Raw genomic sequence first — 22246 nt, forward strand, 5'->3', positions numbered from 1 at the left:
TTAAATTCCACCGTGGAAATCTCCTTAAGCGGCCCGTTTATTCAGGGGCCAATAGGGCGACTCTCGCTGGTGCTTCTATTGCTGTATCGCCTCCAGGCACAAGGTTCCGAACTGGCTTGCACTCCTCTCAGCGTGCGTTATGCAACTATGAAATTTGAGCGGTGACCAAAAAATTTTATGGTGAATAAATGACGATAAACGTGTAATGCAAGTCCCTTAAGTGCTTTCAAGAATCTGTACCGGCGGTTTAATGCCTACAAATTTCTATGAAAACACACCTTTTGGCCATTTTCACTCTTCTATAATTTCACTTTAAAAACTTTAACCGAAAAAGTGTGCGTGGAGTTCACGCACTACAGAAGTGAAACTTCTTGCTTATTAGGTATAGATAGTGAATAATTATAAGTATTTTTTTATTGAGTAAGAGATAGTAATTGAGAATAGTAAGGATGCGGATATAGTCTCAAATGAAAAAAAAAAAAAAATGCGATGAGTACACAAACACCAGCAGCGTTACGAGAATTCTGTAACATCACTGCCGTGTTAAGTAAACCTCTCCCCTGCCGTCTCCCCTTCCGGCCGTTACAACTAGCATATAGCATGCTACACTACGTACCTATCCTTCCCCTTTGACATATTTCCATTCGACCGCTAGTGCATGTGTTAGAGTGGCGTCGCCGGTGACGCACTCTCCTCCTCTACCGGTCCCCTCACCACGTACCTATCTGTTTCCCTTTTGCGATCGGAATTTTCGTAACAAGCGATATTTGTAAACTCCTCAGCAAAGAAGTTTTACTTAAAAAAATTGCTTTTGTACACAAACGTGTACTTGAAGAAATTAATATTTTCTTTTGAAATTACTTATGAACTCTATTGCAGGATTTAATAACAGGGCGCCAGAGGTATTCAACATGTGACAATAAAATAATTCTCTCGATAATTATTTTTATTGAATTAAACATAGCATGAAAAACCTCGAGTCATGGAATCAACAAAACCAACAAATATTAAATAACTAAATGAGTCCAGTCTATGGGATTTCGTAAACAACCTGACTCTTAAACAAAATAAATAAAAAGTATTTAAGTTCCTGAAAGTGTTCACAACGTAAAAAGTTTTGGGGTTTGCTCCGGCTTGCTCGAGCATGAAATTCCTAGCTTCTGGACCTCTGAACCTGTGTGTGAATAAATTGTGGTTCTTAATTAAATTCCCGATATTTGCCGAAAATCAATGGTCACGTAATTTGATAATACTTTAAAGTTTGTCCTAATACTGTTCAATTAAGTTGACGGTAAAAATTACGTTAGCGTCCCAATACAAAGACGATGCAGGCCATATCTTATCTCTGGACGATTAAGATCGTTCAGAAAATACGTCGTAACTCACGTAAATTGAATGCAAGCCCTCTGCATTCAATTTCAGGGCGTATCTGACTATTGCCCTGTATGCAGACGTAATTTTCACAGTAATAACGCCGAAAATAGCCTCGCCAAGTATAAATATTCCCCGAGGGAATAAACTTCACCACGCAATAAATGGCGTCATTTTCCACTCCTTCTTCTTCTCTCTTGCCTAATTAAATTGTTACTTGAAATGGGCCAATCACGGCCGCGACACGTTAGCGTCCTTTTTCCCTAAGCCAATAAAATGTCACTATTACACAAGCATAGGCTCGTAGAAGCTGTTCCAAAAGCCGCGCGATTATTTATATCAGCAGTTGTCATGACGACGCAGCACGAGCTGCGCGCGCCGCCATGCGAGAAACAAAACAAAACACTGCCGAAAGTCCGGGAAGCGGTATTAACCTCGAACGTAAAACAATAACAAACAGTTTCAGTTAGTCTGATAATACCGTAGTATTACCGTTACCTCAGAGCACTCTAGTTTTCGCTACCCCCTATCACTACCAGTACAATACATTCCGTCACTGTTCTGCACACATGATTTTAAAATGAATATATTTAATCTCTGTTAAGGATGCATGGTGTATCAGCCAATGAGAGAAGGGTAGAGTGATATTCTGGCGGGAGTTAGAATCTTCTAATGTTTAGCACACGTTGGCAGGAAATTATCGAGATATTATCTTGCTAAATTAATTACTGCTTTAAAAATTAACCAATAGTAATCATCTTTATAATAAACTCGTGATAAATGTACATAGAAAGTGTTAACTTTTGTCCCATAGGTTCCATAAATATTGTTTACCGAAGAATTTTCCATAAACTATGAAAACCTTATATAATTTTTGAGTTTAAAAATAGTTTTAAAGTCTGCTGGTAAGCTGTCGTAGAAGAATCGAACATAAAACACTTATTTACTAAACTGCCAACACTGGATTCATCGCTTAATTTGATTGGCTAAAATTTAATTGTGTATGTATTTCGCACAAGTCGTGTGAATGGCCTGCAGTGCACTATATCGGTTTTTAAAATTTTAAACCCAGCGTTACACTCGCTCCACTTGACTACACATAAGGGCAATCAGTCACATTTACACACCTTCTCAACTGAAGAGAAAACACGCCAGCAAGTAACCAATAATGTTTATATTAGATGGAATACACTAAATTAAGTTTTTTGGTTTACTGTAGACATCTATGCCGCACAGTAGGAAAAATTTCTCTTTAAGAAAATTTCTTGGAAACACTACATAGTTGTTACGAATTTTGCAGTTAAAAAAGTATATTGTGGTTAGTTCCCAACATAAGTTTCTGTAATTTCTATAATAGCGCAGATGAGTAAAATTTATAAAACTTGGTTTTTGCTTTCACAAAAATCCTAGTAAATCTGTCAATCAGGTAAAATTGTTCTATTAAAACCTAGTTCTAGAATGTCAGTTTTTGTTTTTCAAATTTTAGTAAAAACTCTCAGTAGGCTATGAAGGGGTTACTGGAAAAAAGGTGGTAACTATCAGAAACATGTATTTTTCTGTCAACAATGAGACACAATCGTTGTACTTGCCAAAATTATTTCATCTCTGAAACATACATAAGAAATATGCTTGGCACTCCCTGACTTTTTCCTATCTCATCACCTTTGGTATTACAGAACACCAGATATGAAATTGAACTTGCCAAATTTTTCTATAACCCTACGATATTCGATATTACACTTCGAGGCTTGGCGTGACGCGGGGAAGAGGAGCCAACTTCAGCTTTCTCTGACGTAATATGGACAGAAATGTTTCCGAGAGCGTGAAAGCATACAATGGATCGCCCAATGTAAACCTCACAGGTGAAGCGTACAAACATGTTATGCCCAATTCACACGCATGCAAATAGACGAGGCGGTCAGAACAGATGAGATTCCACATGCAGTAGACTAATAGTTGTTAGTGGCACGTAGTCCCGCTATGAGAAACTTCCTTGGTAATTGGTTTTATTATAACTTAAACAAGCATTGGACTGATATGTACACATTAATTTGATATATCAACAGCACTTGGTCAAGTAGGATGTGGTTGAGAGACACGGAAATGTTTCTGTCATATAACGATATTCCTTTTGCTTTAACTCGTAGACAGGATATCACCCTTTTCTTCATCTCGGGCAACGCCGAGAACTGCAGCTAGTTAAATATAGAATACCTCAGAGAGACAAGATAAACTGCAAGAAAAACTGCAAGCATGCGTAACTCTCGTATTGCTTTGGTGATTGGATCACAATTGTTTGGACACTCGCCTCTATGGCTTGTGGACCTGTAAACTACCGGCTAGCAGTACAGAGACCTAATCACATCGACGCATTCCTAGAAGGGAAGGTTCTACGGTAAGGAATCAGCCAATAAAAAAGCATAAATGGCTAGAGTTTACTCGTATACAAAAAAATTGCGATTTTTTGACGGACGTTAAATGAATCTTCGATATTTCCGGGTATCTAAGTTTGCTAAACCTTTATTATTACCATTATTATAATGTTTTTTTTCGTATGATTTAATAGTGTTAGTAATTAATTTATTTAAGAATAATGTATTCTGTGCTTAAAACACTTTCTGAATTGTATTACAAACACGCGTGTTCACCGGTCATTGCAACTGTTGTCCAGACGCACCTCAAACTGCAGACGTCGGGGCGTAATCCGCGAGGTCAGCCCTTTCGGCGTTGCCCAGTATTCCATTGTGACTCGCGCGGACGAGTGTCCGACTCTGTGATTGGCTGCGCGAGTGCGCTGCGTCCGCTCGGCGCGATCTGCGTGCTTGTGGGGCTAGAACGGACTTAAAAGCAGTATCGGCAATGCAGCGCGAGCCGCTTCTAAGAGCGCGCGTCATTTCCACACCGCGAAGGCGATCAAGAGTTCACTGGACGAAAGTTGGTAACTGACATCCAAAGGAAAAGTAATTTTAGTCCAAAATGAGACAAATCTATTGTACAGTATGCCCATTAAAGAATTTCCCAGTTATAAATGTTAATAGTATCAACTGTAAGCGTTGTAGTGTGTTGGTTCAAGGTCGCAATCAAAGAGTATCTCAAAAAGTTTAAATAAGCGCATGCACGAGTAGGCCCTACTGTTCTTTTTTCTCTCGCTTGCAGCGCCACCTACGCAAAATGGCGACTCATGAGCGAAGAACGTTTTGTGGTCTACAATTTTCCCTCCCCATTGGAATTTCTTTGTACGAGAGTGGTTGAACGTCGAAGTCCCTGACCGTTTGATTGGACGTAATGGTCGAGACGACAGAGCTCTTTTTCGCTGGCCTCCACGTTCACCTGGTATAACGCAGTGCGATTCATTTTCCTTTGGGGCTTTATGAAAGGTCGTGTCTACGTTCCGTCGCTACCTAATGATTTGCCAGAGTTGTGACCACGGTCATATAGATAGGTCTGGCAACTACCTATTCTTTGTCTTGGCGTGTCTCGTCGTGCCTTGTCGGCTTAGTGAAGCTCGAGGTGGCCTGCGAACTAACGGCGCTAGTAGTAGGTATGCTCACAATTAAATAAAATCGTATAAAATATTATATTCCTAATTCTGTCTCAATTTTTGAAATTTTTTTCCAGATTACTATTTTTTTCATTCGTTTGGGTGCATGGTAAATGCCTAATCTGTACCAATGCCATAAATATTTCCGAATTTGTTATTAAGTTGAAGTGATATTTCAGGAATATGTTTTCAATTGCTGTCAAGTCAGGGGCGTGGCTCAATGATTAAGCGCATGGCCTGGCGATACCCATTGGTACTGTTTTTTATTTTCATATTTTATTTATCACAATATCAAACAACTATTAATCAAAGAATTTAAATATGTATGAAAGTTTCAAGTACATAATTGTATGAGGTTTTTAATGAAAGCACAAACCACACTCAACAGTAAATACAATTCAAAACTGTATCATTTAAAACAATTCCTCTTTAAATATATCAATTAAATTATTAACAGAAAAACTTTACTACATTGAATATATTAATTTCAAATATATACATTTAACTGGTTAAATATATGTAATTAATGTAATAAATTGGTTAATATTGTGAGAAATAAAAAATTAAAATGTAAAAACAATCAGTACCAGTGGGTACGGAAACCGAGCAGGCATATATCCCGGCCATGCGCTTAACCACTGTGCCACGCCCCTAAATTACTAATAATTCAAAGCATATTCCTGAAACATAACTTCAAATTGATTAACGACTTCGGAAAAATTTTAAGGCATTGGTACCGATAAAGCATTTACCAAGCACCCAAACGAATGAAATGTAGTAATGTAGAAAGTAATTTCAAAAATTGAGATATAATTAAGAATAATATCATAATTGATACGAAACTCCCATTTAACATATTGGTAATGAAGGGGACCCCTACTATTAGCGCCGTTAGTTCGCAGGCCGCTGCGAGCTTCACTAAGCCGACGAAACACGCCAAGGCAAAGGATAGGAAGTTGCCAGACCTATCTATATGACCGTGGTTTGAACACAGAATTGAAAAGGCTATTGCTTCCATTACTCCGGACTTGTTAACCAAACTGTGGGTAGAATTTGACTTCAGGTTGGATGTGTGCCGTATAACTAAAGGTACACGCATTATACATTTGTAAAAGAAACTAGGTTAGTTTACCTTCAATTTTAAGTATGATTTGTTGTAAATAGTCTTAAATTAAACTGTTATAATATAGCATTGAAACCGGGACATTCTTTTATGGACATTCTGTACTTGGCCAAAATAAATTTGATGCCTGAAACAGCCATACACTAAATTTATTTTATTAATGGAACCGAAATAATCGTGTAAAATTACATATATTTGTAATTTTTTTCATTACATTAAAGTAGTTGTATCACTACAAAAAAATATTTGCATTACTACTGGGTTTGGATTCTTTCCCGGGCATTTATGGCATTCATACTTTGTGTGGTCCCATTTCCTAAATTAATTTAAGTTATTTGTAAACTGTACCCTGAATAGCTTTCCAGTATTAACTGCACATATTAATAAGCACAATATTACAAAATAAATTACAATTCATAAATATGGATTGGATTTCCTGTGGATTTGAAGCTGTTGCTGCGTTCGTAGCTCCCGCGCGGCCTAGCATTCCTCACCCCCGTTCCCCAACGCCACTTCTACCGGTAGATTTCCCACTCCATTTCCACCTTCCACCCCTTTTAAGTTCTCCTCCGCCGCACTAGCGCCATCTGTCGGGTGCTGCTATTTAAACTCCTGTATGAGCTTGTCTCGGGTCGTTCGGTCGCGGTCGGAGAGTGAGGTCAGGTCAGTATCGGCAGTGGCGTTGAACGAAAACAGTAGATTGTAAGTGCATGTACGATATGGCCATGCCTTAATTTGGCCGTTTTGCATAGCCCGTAGATTACTTTACGTTACTCGCCATAACTGTTCGATGCTATTGGGCTGTAAATTCTTGTGCCTCGCCGATCTGTCTGCTGTTTGGTTGTGTGGCTTGCATTGCCACTTGTTCGTCTTTCCTTTATAGCATTTCATGTTCTTATTTTCTTTTAACTTAATGCGTCCGCACTTGCATAGGACGCCTAGTTTTTCTGTTGGGCAGTGATGTTGGGCAGTATTGTTAAATTTGTTTTTCCTAGTTCTTCTGCCCTGTATTGTTATCGTGTCATATGCAGTGCGCCCTATACCACATACGGGCTAGTTTAAGACACCCTCCGCCCGCACCGAACCGCCATCCCTGTTGTCGACGCGTCGTCAAACTCTATGTAACTTGTAATTAGTTTAAGGCATTTGGCCAGCATTGCATGCTACAGTAATTGGACCTTGTCTTATAGCATGTGTGCTTTCTTGTTGCTAATTATTTATTTCATGTGGACTGGGCTTGGGCTTTGAGCCACATACTCATGCCTCAATACTTGTGAATGTTTTCGCATCAAAAATTTGGGCCCTATATTTATTTGTACGCCCTCAATTGGGCAGGCCCTAGCCTTCTTTTGTCTGAACGTCGTTTGTATTTTTGCCATTTGTTACCTGAGATTCGTGTCATCATTTTTCCTGTTAATAATAAGTAAATATTTTGATTAGACACTTTGTTGGTAAATCATTTGGAACAGTAATTACATACTCTTGGTCACACTCTGTTGATCCCTACCGGAAGGGATTGCCTTTCTATGTTGTCCTCTCACTGGTTAGGTTTCCCCCCCTCTTCGTGTGAGAGATTGTAGCGCGTTCGAACCCTGATTCAAGCCCGCTGCAGATTAAAAAAATATTATGCCAATTTTCGTAAATGCGACAAGAAATATTTAGTCTTGTTTCCAAAAAAAAATTTCACTTATACAAAATAACCATACCAAGTGTTTTTTTTATATTTATAGTGGTTTTTTTGTAGTATTACAAATTATTTCTTGGCAACTGGTTAACAAAGGAATCGTATATCAAAGTACCAAAAAAAATTCTGTGTAAGAAATATGGTGTGCATTTTCTGATTTATTGTGGACACATAAGCCTTTCTCTTCGCTTTAGTTGTCACGGATCACAATATTTCGAGGACTGGGACGACTAACCTTCCAACACGTCGTGGCTCGGCGTGACGTGGGCAAGGCGGTGGTTCCACAAAAACGGGACGCCCTACGAGGTCGGCACGTACTGGAAGCGAGTGCTGAGACCGCTGGGATTGGCGACTAGGGCGGAGCGGATAAAGTAGACGGTTTGCAGAACGTGTGCCCGCGAATCCAGAGATTGGCCGGAGAGAGGGGAAGAAGGGAGAGGAATTGTGGGAAGTTTGCTGAACGTGAGCAAGAATAGTGGATATGTTAAGGCTACGTGTGAGAGAGAAGATTGACTGTTGTCGGTTGAAGTTTTGAGGCGACGCAGCAAAGAACCTGACACCTCAAGGCGAAGGTATCCTAAGTTATTTTTCTTGGAATATTTCGTGTTTTCCACATGCTTTTTAAATAAATACATAGTTTAATAATATTGAATTGACTGTTATGAAAAAATACCTTATTTAAGGTTTTTTTAAACTTGTAAAAGAAAATATTTATCTGGGACAGGGTTCAGGGTGTGGAGCTGTGTGTACAGGGTTTTTTGTGTGGTGCCGACGGAGCTCTGACGTCACGTCCATCTCTGACATCACGGCGGCCATCTTGGATGTCCTTGACCTTTGACCTTTGACCTTGGAAGCCATTTTGGATCATCCATATTGGATCCGCCATCACTTTGTTCCTGTTGTTGTTTGTTCCTAGAGAGCGCCAGCATCGCCCTTAATTTTTTTTCTGTTCTTCTGGAGGCCGTATCTTGGATACCGCCGACTTAGTTTCTGCTGTTTTTTCCTAGAGAGCGCCAGCGTAACTCTGTCCCATCACATAAGGACGATGTTTCATTACCTACCAGAGCTATTATGGTCCTTATCGTCATATTAAATTAATTTTTTTATGCAAAATACATTGGAAGTGCTGTGATTCGTACCATTGCCGCTTTGATATTTAGGTAGAAAAACATACCCCTTTAACCGCACGACCATCGAGACAGTTTCCAGACTGAGAATTAAAAAAGGTTTATATAAAAATAAAATGCATATTCAAACTTGTATTTTTTTTAATTTGAAGTACAGTAGAGTCCCGCTAATCCGAACCCCGCTAATCCGAAAATCCGCCTAATCCGAACAGGGCTAGGACGAAAAAAGAAATATTTTTATAACAATTATGACCCTTGAAAAGCAAAGAAAAACAAGTTCTTTTTCAAGTAATGTCATACGTTTATTAATATGTACATAAGAAAATTATGATTTATCTATTTCTCCTTCAACTAAAAAGAAAAAAATATGATTACGTACATAGTACTTAAATATTTACGTATTTATATTATGCTAAATACGCTAAATAATAAAGGTGTGTTTTGTGTCAGATCTTTAATATTTGACACATCAGATGTTAAATAGCCCACGCCTCATAAAGACCATAAATGGCATTATACAAGAAAATTCCGCCTAATCCGAATTTTCGCCAATCCGAACAGGGTTCGGTCCCAATTATTTCGGATTAGCGGGACTCTACTGTAACTGTTGTAATTATCGTTACGGGCCGCTATCTTGAAAATCCGTAATTTTAATGCTAGGAAATTCAAAAATAATCCAAAAAATATTTTTAAAATTGCCTACTTCAAATGTTTAGTTACAAAACGAATTCGGTCCTCAGTTCGAATTCCGGCGAGAGTAAACCAGTAATTTATAAATATATTAAAACAAAATTCTCAATATAAAGTAGAAAAACATCTTACACCACACCCGACATTTTTAATTATGTCATCACTGTATCAATTATCGTTACGGAGGCCATCTTGAAAACCTTTATTTATTATCCGTTTTTAATGAAAAAAGTTCAAAAGTCATCAAAAAATAACTTATTAGAATACTTATTGATTAGATCGATTCTTGTCCTTGGTTCAAAACCGGTAAAAGCAAAAAAATAAAAAAACAGACCCTTCCTCCACAGAAGCCACCTACAGACTGACCTCCCTCCACCAGTACCAAGGTATAATATCGTCAACTGGTATAACGTCATGTCCGCAATCTTGTCTTCGTCCACTGGAGGCCACCATCTGGTTTTCGTCTGCTAGAGTGCGCTGACGCCATGTTAGTATAATTTTTGTTCACCATACCTTTGACCTCGACTGTTGACATTGAACTTTCACCTTGACCTTGAACTTTCACCTTGACCTTGAACTTTCACCTTGACCTTGAACTTTCACCTTGACCTTGAACATTTACCTTGACCTTGACATTTGACCTTGACTTTGACGACCATATGAGATCCGCCATTTTGTGTTCAGTACTCGCTACCAGGAATGATAGTTAACATATATCACCTGCTAGAGGTCATTACCACCATCCTGTTTTCATCTGCTGGAGGTCGCCATCTTGTGTGTGTACTTGTCTGATAGAGTGCCTTACCATCATATTTGTTTCATTCTTACCCGCTAGAGTGCAGTAATCATTTATTATTACCAAGGCGCCTGCCATATTGAAATTTGGGTGCCATCTTGGAATTGTGGAATTATTCAGCTAAAAATTCGGGAAAAATACCAAAATTCATTAAATGAAATTGTAATTAATGAACTCATTAATTCGATTCCTGTCCTTGGTTCGATACTTGATCGATGCAATAATTTTTAATTTTATGTTAAAAGTAATTTCAATAAATCATGTTCAAAACCCTAAAATAGGCTTAAAAACCTACCAGCCTCCAGTAAGCCATTATGACTGGTAACATTTGATGATTGTACTTATTGACCTATAAATTCGGGAAAAAGTCACCGAAAAAATCACTCATTAATTTACATATTGAATCGATGGATTCCTTTCCTTCGTTCGATTCTTGACCAGTGACAGGTGTAACTAAATATTAAATATATTAAATATTCTGTTTTCAATTACCTTTCGTGAAATTTATTAATCATTCACTCTACGAAAAACAACTTAAGACAATAAACCTGTCCGACGAATTAAATACGTTTTCGCATTACCTATCATGTAAGTCTAGTTTATCAATACTTAGAATAACCTCTAAACCATTCATGTGCAAAGTCATCCATACATATAGACCAAGCATCTTCGGAACGCGAGACAGGGTCATAAACAATGGCAGATATATAGACCAGTCTTATTCGAACCTCATGACCTTCCTCGATGTCACCTAATTATATTCAATTAAACCAACGTGACATGTCTTAGGCTTACAAGAATACCAAGAATCCCTGAAAAATGATTTATCAAGACAAAGAGGTTTTGGACTAGTAAACATTCAGAGATACTACAGATTTGAATACGTGCATTCAACGAAACGTCACACGATCAAAAAAAAAACACACTGAACATACAGTACATACAGAACACACAGGAAACGGAACGAACACAAAGTACACACAGTACACACAGACAACGAAATGAACTCAAAGTACTCACAGCACACACAGGAAACGGAATGAACACACAGTATACACAGGAAACGGAATGAACACACAGTACACACACAGGAAACGGAATGAACACACAGTACCCACAGTGCACACAGGAAACGGAACGAACACACAGTACACACAGGAAACGGAATGAACACACAGTCCACACAGAAATCGGAACGGGAACGAACACACAATACACAGAGTAGCGAGAACACAGGTTTAGTTGGAAATCAGAATACAAAGAAAACATTTAATTTTTTTAATTTAAATTAATTATTTTATTCCTCAACATTATACAAATGCAGGTAAAACAAGTCATTATTGCCACAATCTCACTGCGTGCCGCGAGTCAGAACTGACTGCATAGAACAAAACGTCGTACGGACGCCTCGCCGGTTCTCTTAAGATGTGATCAGATTAGCCAAGGGATGTTTCCCAACATAGCAGTGTTTAGGCGTTAGTCAGTCCACGTAATTCTAGCTAAAGTAGTAATGTATTAGTCATCGTAGATAAAATTTTTTTAAAATCATGGATCATCTGTGTTGCGCTCGTCTGCTCAACCAGTGGGCAGGCCCTGGAAGACATCACCCTGTTTGGTGAGTTTTTAGCACCACCCCTCCCCCACCAGTCATCGTAAGTAGGAGGCATTTTCTACCTATTTCACCTACTGTCTGTGATTCAGTCCTAAACATATGTGTTTGGATCTGTTCACAGACAGAGACCAAGTAACACACTACAAGTTCTGGACCAGGCACCGAGTACCGAACCCGGGTAATTTTCCAAGGAGCGGATCATCTTCCATCGGGGCAGACGACTCAGGCCCTCTGACATCTCGTCAGCTGTCCCACTACATCCAACAATCTCTAAAATGCCAGCCTTTCAATTTTTTTAAACCTTTTTCGGACTAGCATTCTTGTACTCATTCTTGTACCCATTCTTGTATTAATGTAATCTCAATTCCACATTGTTTATGCTTTCTGTTAATTAAATCACATGTTGTATTATGACAAATAACCAAAAGTAAAATAAAAACAGAGAAACCAACGCCGGGACGAAATCATTGTTTTACCTTCTGGAACTGAAAGGTCTACTCGTTCCCCTCAGTCATTAGGTGAGAGTGACGAGGCGGAGCAGTAGCATTCCTCTTCAAACACTTATTTCGAATGTATCACTCATAGATCAATAAAAACTAGGTTTCCCAAAAACCACAGAAACTTAAGTTTTTCAGTATCAATTTTTCAGTTCTCTTTACTAATGTTTTAGTACAACCCCTGCACTAGAGGTTAGTTTCCCGTGTCTCCACGGCTGGTCGATGCATACAACTCTACAGTTATAGCCCCGCTTTTGAGCTGTTTCTCCATGCAGATATGGAACTATGTAGAGTATTGTGCGCATGATCCAAAGTGGTCTTATGATTTCCCTCAATAACCCTAAAAATCAGCTAATCCCATTTGCGTTTCTTTTTAAATGTTGGACCTAATCTTCAAGGGTAATTCTATTTTGTTAAAATCGATACTTATATCGTACTTTGATGCTGTGCGTATTTCAATGACTTCATTTTGATCATTAGTCACCGACTGCGATGGTATAACCTCAGTAACCACAATGACTCTCGTCTCTACAATTAAACTGGTAAATAATTTATTAAATGTCAGGGCCCATTAAATATTTTTTTAAGAAAACTTTCAAAAATATAAATAATTAAAACTAATATCCCCAAATCTAATAAAAACTGGTTTTATTTTACCAAGTATAATATACTCCTTAAAACAAGGAGCTCCTCTGTCAACTTTGCGTTATTACACACACCACAAAGCAGCCGTCTCTGGCCTGGTTCCGTCAGAGTGGAAGCAAAACTGGTACTCTCTGATCACTTTCATGTTGAGAGTACCGGCTGTTCTGCTCAAAACTAATATTTTACCTGTCACATCCCCCATTTTGGCCGTGGCCAGTACTGCAACACATTCGGAACAAACTTCTGGTCCAAGTGATCCCTCCAGCCCTACATCATCCCCCCCCCCCATACCCCAATGGAAAGTATAGTGTCCTCAGTCTCCCAGAGATGGCAGTTGCATATATTCACGAACAATTTTATAAATTTGCTTGTAACATCATCTGCGGTTATCTAGGGTAAAGACCGTAACTATCCTGTATATATATATTTTGTGTGCTGTATATTTATGTAAACAGGTATGATGTTCAATTATTTTATGTATTTATATATGAGTCGTGTAAATGCAGGTCATAGACCAGTGTAAACAGGGTTCTATAAGTAGATCAGAGGAGCCAACCACTTCAGAAATCCCTTCCCCAGAGTAGTCTGGGGAAATAAATCTAAATTCAATTCATTGTGTGTTATTATTGCTCTTTGCCTTATCCTTCCCCTTCCCAACTCTTTCACTTCTGGTAGCGACCCTTCGAGGACCATGACCAAACTTCCTTTCTACCCTTACCTAGTATCCTGGCAGGCACCAGCACTCGTTACTGTCATAATGTGTACACAGCAGTAAGTTTAACAGAGTTAAGAACTACTTCACGGCTGCTGGGTCCAGGCCAAGTCCTTGTAAATGATGAAGGGCACTTCATCCCAGAAACCAATAAGTAGTGTTACTCTGGCCACGAAAGCCTATGATCTAGAACTAACAGAGTTAAGTTGGCTAGTTTACTTCCCCTAATCTCATCAGTGGACTTAGACAATGATTAAGGTGTATTAGGCCCCGCCATTTTTGGTTTTCCCATAACTCTGTAATTCCAATTTTGAACTATTTATCCCAAATTTGGGCATGTCAAGGCATAAATCACATCTTTCAGACCTTCTACACCTTTTTGCGACCACATATTTACCAACAGGCTCTATTCGGTAAGCGCCGCTACGAAATAACTGATAATTTCATGTAAGTGACTACAACTAACATGATAATCACACCTGTTCACGATTTCAACAAGTAGCCAAAGCAAGTCCTATGTCATGTTAAATTAAAGAATTCAGCAGGAAATATTTAGTGCAAGCCTAATCTCCCTTAAGTGTGTATTTCCTGTACAATGACAAGATCCATTTCATTTCCCTTTCGGCTTACCTGCAAACCCAGAAAGATTTCAAAGTTCATATTTTTGGAAAGTTTTGGAAACTTCTGGAACCTTCCAAAAACTTTAATAACATTCTAGGAACTTTATGTATAAAGAAATAATTTATTCTCGATGGTTCCAAAAGGATCTATCAACATATTCGCATATTCTTTGCAGCAAAATGTTTCAAATGTTTTCTAGTCAATGAGTAGTATAGTTTGGTTCCTCTGGGGACATGGCGCTGGCACGAGGTGCCTGGTGCCGACCGCCATCTTGGATTTTGACGTCATGGCGGCCATCTTGGATGCAATTTACCTTGAACTTTGACCTTGACCTTGACTTTTGACTTTCAAAATTAGCCCAAATTTGCCAAAATTCGCCCAAAATTCGCCAAAATGTCCATATGTTTGAAAAAAAATCCCGCAAAACAATTCTCAATAAATTCCACAGTTCGAAAATTAGGATTTCAAAAACCTCAAAAGTCATTTTGCCTTAGACAGATTACAAATTCTTAAAAATGGCTTAAGAATCCACGTCTAAAGCCTCCGATAAGCCTTTTCTAGGAATTAGGATGCCATGACCACCATCTTGGATTATGACATCACTGTTGCAATTTCCATTAGATACGGGTGCCATCTTGAAAATCCGTATTTTTTATGATAGAAAATCGGGATGAATTTTAAAATTCATAAAAAATTAAATCATGAATTTAACAACAAAAATCTATTTTAAAAAATATTGAAAAAATCAAATGTACATTTATGCTATGGAGCTACGAGTCCTTGGTTCGAACCCGGCGACGTCAAAAAAAAAATACATCAGGTCCTTCCTCTACGGAAGCCACCAGCAGAATGACCTCCCACCAATAATGTCAATATATATATCGTCATCTAGTATGATGTCCGCCATCTTGAAAATCCGTAATTTTTATGTTAGAAAACCAGGAAAAATTATAAAAATAATAAAATTTAAATTTAATAAAATATTACTTAAAAACCACTGTTGCACATATCGTTACGGTCGTCATCTTGGATTGCATAAATGTTGCATGTTTCGTTAAGCCCACCATCTTGGTTGAGTACGATGTCATCATTACACTTTTCGTTACGGCTGCCATATTGGATTATATTAATGTTGTATTTTTCGTTACGGCCGCCATCTTGAAAATCCACAATTTTAATGCTAGAATTTCCGAAAAAATTCCAAAACATATTTTAAAAATTGTCTACTTAAAATGTTTAGTTACTTAAACGATTTGCTCCTCGGTTCGATTCCCGGCGAGAGTAAACCAGTAATAACTTAATATAATTAATCAATTCTCAATTAAAAGTAATAAAATCGTCTTACCACACACAAAATTATGAATTATGTCACCACTGTATCAATTATCGTTACAGGCGCCATCTTGAAAATCTTTATTTATTATCCGATTTAATGAAAAAATTTAAAAATTCACCAAAAAATAACTTATTAATTTACAGAATGATAAGACCGATTTCCGTCCTTGGTTTGAAACCGGTAAGAGCAAAAAATAAAAAATTTCAGATACTTCCTCCACGGAAGCCACCTGCAGATTGACCTCCCACCACCAAAACCAAGGTATATATCGTAACTGGTATGATGACATGTCTGTCATCTTGTTTTCATCTGCTAGAGTGTGCTGATGCCATGTTAGTGTAATTTTCTATTCACCATACCATTAGCTCGACTGTTGGCATTGAACTTTGACCTTGAACTTGAACTTTGACTTTGACCTTGAAATTTGACCATGACCTTGGAATTTGACCTTGACCGCGAAATTTGACTTTGACCTTGAAATTTGACATTGAATTTGAACCTTGACCTTTGCCATCATGGATCCGAAATTTTGTGTTCAGTACACGCTATCAGGAGCTACCACCTGCTAGAGGACATTACCACCATCTTGTTTTCGTCTGCTGGAGGACACCATCTTGTGTGTGTACTCGTCTTATAGAGTGCATTACCATCGTGCTAGTTTTATTGTAACCCAATAGAGTGCAGTAATAATGTATTATTACTGAGGTGCCCACCATCTTGAAATTTGGGTGCCTTCTTGGAATCGTGTAATTATTTAGCTAGCAATTCGGGAAAAGATTTAAAACCAAGATGGCGGACATTACATCATACCAGTTACGATATATACCTTGATATTGGTGGTGGGAGGTCAGTTTGCAGGTGGCTTCCGTGGAGGAAGAATCTGTCGTTTATTTATTTTTTGCTCTTACCACTTCGAACCAAGGACGGGAATTGGTCTAATCAATCAGTAAATTAGCCAGTTATTTTTTGGTGAATTTTGAACTTATTTTCATTAAAGTATGATAATAAATAAGGATTTTGAAGATGGCGCCCGTAACGGAAATTGCACCAGTGACGTCATAATCAAATATGGCGGTCATGGCATCCTAATTCCTAGAAACGGCTTATCGGAGGCTTTAGACATAGATTCTTAAGCCGTTTTTAGGAATTATAATATTTCTAAGGCAAAATGGCTTTTAAGGTTTTCGAAATCCTAATTTTGGAATTGTGGAATTTTTTTGAGGATTTTTGGCGAGATTTTTTTCCATGAAAATTTTGGTGAATTTCTGACAAATTTTGGCAAATTTTGAAGGTCAATGGTAAAGGTAAAAATACATTGTCAAGGTCATCCAAGATGGCCGCAATGACGTCAAAATCCAAGATGGCAGTTGGCACCAGGCACCTCTCGCCATCGCCATGTCTCCGGAGGAACCAAACTATACTTCTTCAATGCATTCATCATTCTCGATATTAATATGACATGGTCATGAGATAGACACACATTTTGGTACTATTCATAAGAAGGCTAATATCTTCAAATTGATTGTATATTTTTTTTTGTTTTAAAGGCTAATACGATTTTTCAGTTTTTTTTTTAAAATAGATCTTTTGACTTTTGGTTTATATTAACGAGGTCGACCGAGATTTCACATTTATATATTTAATTTATCAGCCTTGAAGTAATTTGTGAAATTTGAAGAGTCAGCGTGGCCACATAAAGTGATATTTATATATAAACATTTCAGTAAATGGTGGTTTTGAGTGTCTGGGAACCATTAAAGAAAAAAAAATAGGTAAACATTTTCTGGAAGTTACATCGTGGTAAAGAAAGTGAGTAGATATCCAGAGTTAGTTGTGGTCACTACGTAGAAGTTCAAAATTTTCGCATCCAGTTTCTAGCAAAGTACTGCTTTTCAGTTTCGAATTCCGTAGTTTGAAGAGGGGGTCGTGTGTTGTGTACCAATCTGTTAGTTCAGCCACAGTTCTCTCCAACTCTTGGCAAAGCACAGTTTGTGGAAAGTTTCCCGGCCGCAGTTCCAAACAGACACGTGCCCGTCCTCCCGAGTTGGAGGCAATCACACACGCCCTTTGAGCCCCGACGACACTCAGATCCTCAGATCCTCAGATCGACCAAGTGCCTGGTCCACCCGCGCGTGACTGATTTCACCAGACTTCCTCAATTAAGGAAGACATCCACCAACACGGAAGACAACGGAATTTTCTCTTCCGTCTGCCCACGTTTACGCTCAGTGGACCATGTACTGTGCAGATTTATTTGGTTCGCATTGTATCACGAGCAAAAATATTGTTGGTCACTGCAATCTGCTCAAGAAACTGTACCATGAATCTATCTGTTCTGTACACTGTAAACAGTGCCCCTATCACTAACGCAACTACTTTCTGTGATTCATTGGATCTGTGATTTTAACTATCATAGTTATACTTTGTTAGATTTTTGTGAGTTATAAGTAAAGGTAGATAAAATTAAATGTGATAAAAAAAATACTCTATTTATTATCGCTTGAATTCAAACTTTTGTTTTTGAATGAAAAGCTTGTATGGCCCATGTAAGGCAATGAAAAAAAAACCTTTTACTGGTGGCATTAAAAATAAAAGATAATATTTGATTTTAAAAAATATCTTTTCATTTTGCAAATTTTTTTGTGTCTATTTTTAAGTTACATTAAACACACAGAAGAAAATTTAAATATTTGGTTAAAAATGTGTATTTTGAGAGCCAAAAAAAAAAAAAGATAAGCTTGCCGTTTAAAAATTTTGTTGGAATAAATTAATCAAACAAAATTGTAATTTTAGGGATTTTGTTTCTCGGACAGCGTGAAGGTTCTCTGGTTCCTGGGTGCTGCCTCTCTCCAGAGTTGTATTGCAACGATTGAGCGCTAAAAAAGGTGTGTGACAAAACACATTTCATTATATTTATTTATTTTTCACGGTTTGAGCCCTTGAATCCAGTTATTTTGTACAGAATCGGGCATTTCCGAAGAACTAGACATGCCCAAGTCTTCTCTTGCGTGAAGTTTAGAAAAAGGTTTTTTTTTCTTCTTTTACATACATCACCGCCAACTAAACTTGGCTAACCAGGAAAACACGGGGACTAAGAATTCACGTAAATATTTTAATAATTCGTTCATAAACGTATAACTAAACAAAAGAAAACATTTCATCACTGTTTTAATGCTCTAAATATATATTGTTTATGTTATTCATTGCATAGATATCACAATAAAATAACAAAATTATTCCTGGGGTCACTATAGTATACCTACTTGCTTGCATTTCAAGTTAATATTATATATTTCAGATAGACAAAACAATTTTATCGTTAGAATATTTTATGAATATTATTCGCTAGCATATTGGAAGGGGAGGGAAAAATACAACATGTAATAATTATTCTAAAATCACAGGAAAACAACTCAACTTTATGTATTCTTCTTTGTGTCTCGATTTGCACGATTCATTTGGTTCTGCAGTCTTGCACGACAGCACACGGCCTGGCGGCGTTGCAAGGGCAAACAGAAGAGCGGACATATTGTTTCGCACGGCAATGCAACATCACGCCTCGCCCATAGAGAACGCGGTGGGCACGCGACTCTGGGGACTCTGGTATTTGCTCGCTGTGGAGCGGGAATATCAACGTGGAACCACTCTTTTTAATAGGACGCGAAAGTGAGGCTCCGCGAAAAAAATATGGTTTATTTTTTATCGGCTTGTCTGAAATTCGCTTTTGAATATTTCAAAGCAGTTGCTTCTTTTCCATCCTGCGTTCTTTTCTACATAACATTTCATCACGTTTATGTTTCGTGATTATGTGCGTAAGCATTTCATTGCCATGAAACCCTGCGATCGCTGAAAAATTTCACAATTTTTTTATATTGCCAAATTAAAAATAATATATATATGTCTGATTATTTTTTTAATTTAATTAAAAAGTGACTGTTTTCGTGTGTTAGAACCTACAAAAATACTTAATTATTTAATATAAGACAACTCTAAAACTAATTTTCAATGTATAATATATAAATACTACATATTTAAAATAAATAGTTTATGCACAATATTCACTCGTTACATTTATAAAGTAAAAGACTTAAAAAAAAATAACGTTCTGAGTAACTCTATACAAGAATAGTGTGTCGAGTAATTTGACTTATAAAGTAAGATTTCGACAAAATAACAGAAAGTGTATACATATTATTTATGATTTACAAAATATGCAAGGAAACGTCCTGTAGATTTTATACGCATTTTTCATTTCCTTGGAATTGTTTTTATAAAGTAAAATCTACATGAAATTTTAAGAATTTAAATGGATTCATTGTGTATATGTATTCAAGAAGTAATTTTATTGTGGTCAATGTATGAATAAGAAACGCGATGGTGTTTTATCTGACATGAATTTTCTTTTGTTTGAAACTATCCTCCAGTAACTTTAGAAGTAATGACAAACGAAAATGTACTTGGAAATGAGTAGTACTTCACAATTTTGTGGCTGTGTTTGACGAAGAGAAGAGAGAGCCTAGTAAAGCATGCTCGAAGGCACTGGAGTTCGGCAAAGACCATGAACGAGGGGAGAACAGGAAGTAAGAACTGCAAAGGTAAGCAGATAAGTGGATTGTAACAGATGTGGAAGCGCAGATATTAGCGTTAAACTAGTTCTTGGAGCTAAGGACTGAACTAATATCACCTATTATGTAGCAGAATAAATAAAGGTGGTTTTCAATTTCATGGAACATAAGTGATTGCACGCAAATAGAGAAGCCCAAGTCACCATATAGTTTGTGGTCAGAACTCAACCGCTGAAACCTGGGTGGCACTTTCCAGCAAATTACATACTCTCCAATTTTACAGCTACTGTCAACATTTCTGCTGTGGCTCCCCAGCTAGAGTGATGCGTAAGGAATAAGAGGAGGTCGACGCGCTTCATATGTGCGGGCTTGTGGAAGAAATGCAACGAAAGCTTACACTATTCCCGGGTGGTAGTGTGAAGGATTGGCTGCGGCGGTGGTGAGGCCTCCATTTGTCCACCCCCCTCGAACACTGTAAAAATCTTTTTGTACTTTTTACAAGGAAAATCTTTGGAAACCCTGTTGCCAACGGTATCACTTGTAAAACTACAAGACAGAGCTTTGTAAAATTGCATATAGTACAAAGCCTTACCTCGCAAATTTACAAGTGATATCGTTGGCAACAGGGTTTCCAAGGACTATCCTTGTAAAAGCACAAGCAATTTTTTTTAGAGTGAAGATTGCTGCAAAAAGGCAGCCTTGACGTTGGTCCCTCCGCCGTGTCCACGGGCGAGGCTCAATCCAGATGCCAAGAACTGCTTAGTGAATCTGCCCACCCGGCGTGCTCTCTGAAGTATAGTATGTGGAGGGTAGCAGACAAGAGCGCCCCTGTGCAGGAGCTAGGGGAAGTGTGGTGGCGGCTTGCCATTAGTGTTGTCTTTGCAGCAGGATGGTGTCCACCAGGTGCTGGAAAAAGTCAACGGTGTGTACCCTCTAGTATATAGCATATAGGAGTGTTATCTTCTCCAGAGAGTGTCGCAGCGGCAACAGGAAGCTGCCATTCAGGTGCTGGAATGCGGCCACAAGGTGTATCGTCTAGTATGTAAGAGATATTAGTAGACAAGAGCGCACTTACGCAGGAGCTCTAGGAAGGGTGGTTGCGGCGGAGGCTTGCCCACAGGGTGTTGCAGCGACAACAGGATGCTGCCATTCAGGTGCTGGAATGCGGCCACAAGGTGTATCGTCTAGTATGTAAGAGATATTAGTAGACAAGAGCGCACTTACGCAGGAGCTCTTGGAAGGGTGGTGGCGGCGGAGGCTTGCCCAGAGGGTGTTGCAGCGGCAACAGGAAGGTGTCCATCAGGTTCTGGAACGAGGCAACGAGGCACGAGTCCACCGAGGGCACCAGCTCATGCAGTTCTCTCCTGAGGAACTGCAGTCCGGGAAGCAGGTAGCTCTCCACCAACGTCCGTATCTGCTCCTCGTGTTTCTTGGCAATCTGCGGAAACGCCGCGTCTTGGCGTAAGGATGTGTCTCCATCCTGCTGACGGTGCACGCGCACCCATCGAGTTTCAAACTTGTTTTTCATTCTTAACAATTCTAGAGGCAGCTTTTATGAATTCTAACTATTCTATTTAAATTTAATTAAAAAATTACCATATATTTAATTTTTTTAATTTTTTTTAACTAAAAATTTTACTAAACAATAATTTACCTGCAAAATATAATTCAGCGCAATTGCCTTCTTGGTTCAGTTTTTTTTTTTTTTTTTTTTTTTTCAATATCGCTCTACATAGATAAATGATGGGATGTTGGTTTACAATACCAGACTATCAAACATAAACCTCAAATATAATTAATTCCCTTCCTTTTCCCTGATATCTTTACATCTTTTATAATGACTAAAACAGTTAATGGTCTATACAAAACAAAAAAATTTAATAATTCACTTTTTTCTTCACTACCTAAGGCAGAACATAATTACGG

At 38.2% G+C, this 22246-nt stretch overlaps 1 protein-coding gene across 1 annotated transcript in view; it reads right to left on the reverse strand.

Moving 5' to 3' along the window:
* LOC134528054 (dynein axonemal heavy chain 1-like) overlaps positions 1-22246 on the reverse strand; it is a 257114-nt gene that overhangs the window by 175846 nt on the left and 59022 nt on the right. Inside the window, exon 6 of the mRNA XM_063361270.1 lies at positions 21545-21758. Coding sequence (XP_063217340.1) covers positions 21545-21758 — 214 coding nt within the window. The remainder of the gene's footprint in view (positions 1-21544; positions 21759-22246) is intronic.

The sequence above is a fragment of the Bacillus rossius genome, chromosome 1 (genome assembly GCF_032445375.1).
Source record: "Bacillus rossius redtenbacheri isolate Brsri chromosome 1, Brsri_v3, whole genome shotgun sequence".
NCBI lineage: Eukaryota > Metazoa > Arthropoda > Insecta > Phasmatodea > Bacillidae > Bacillus > Bacillus rossius.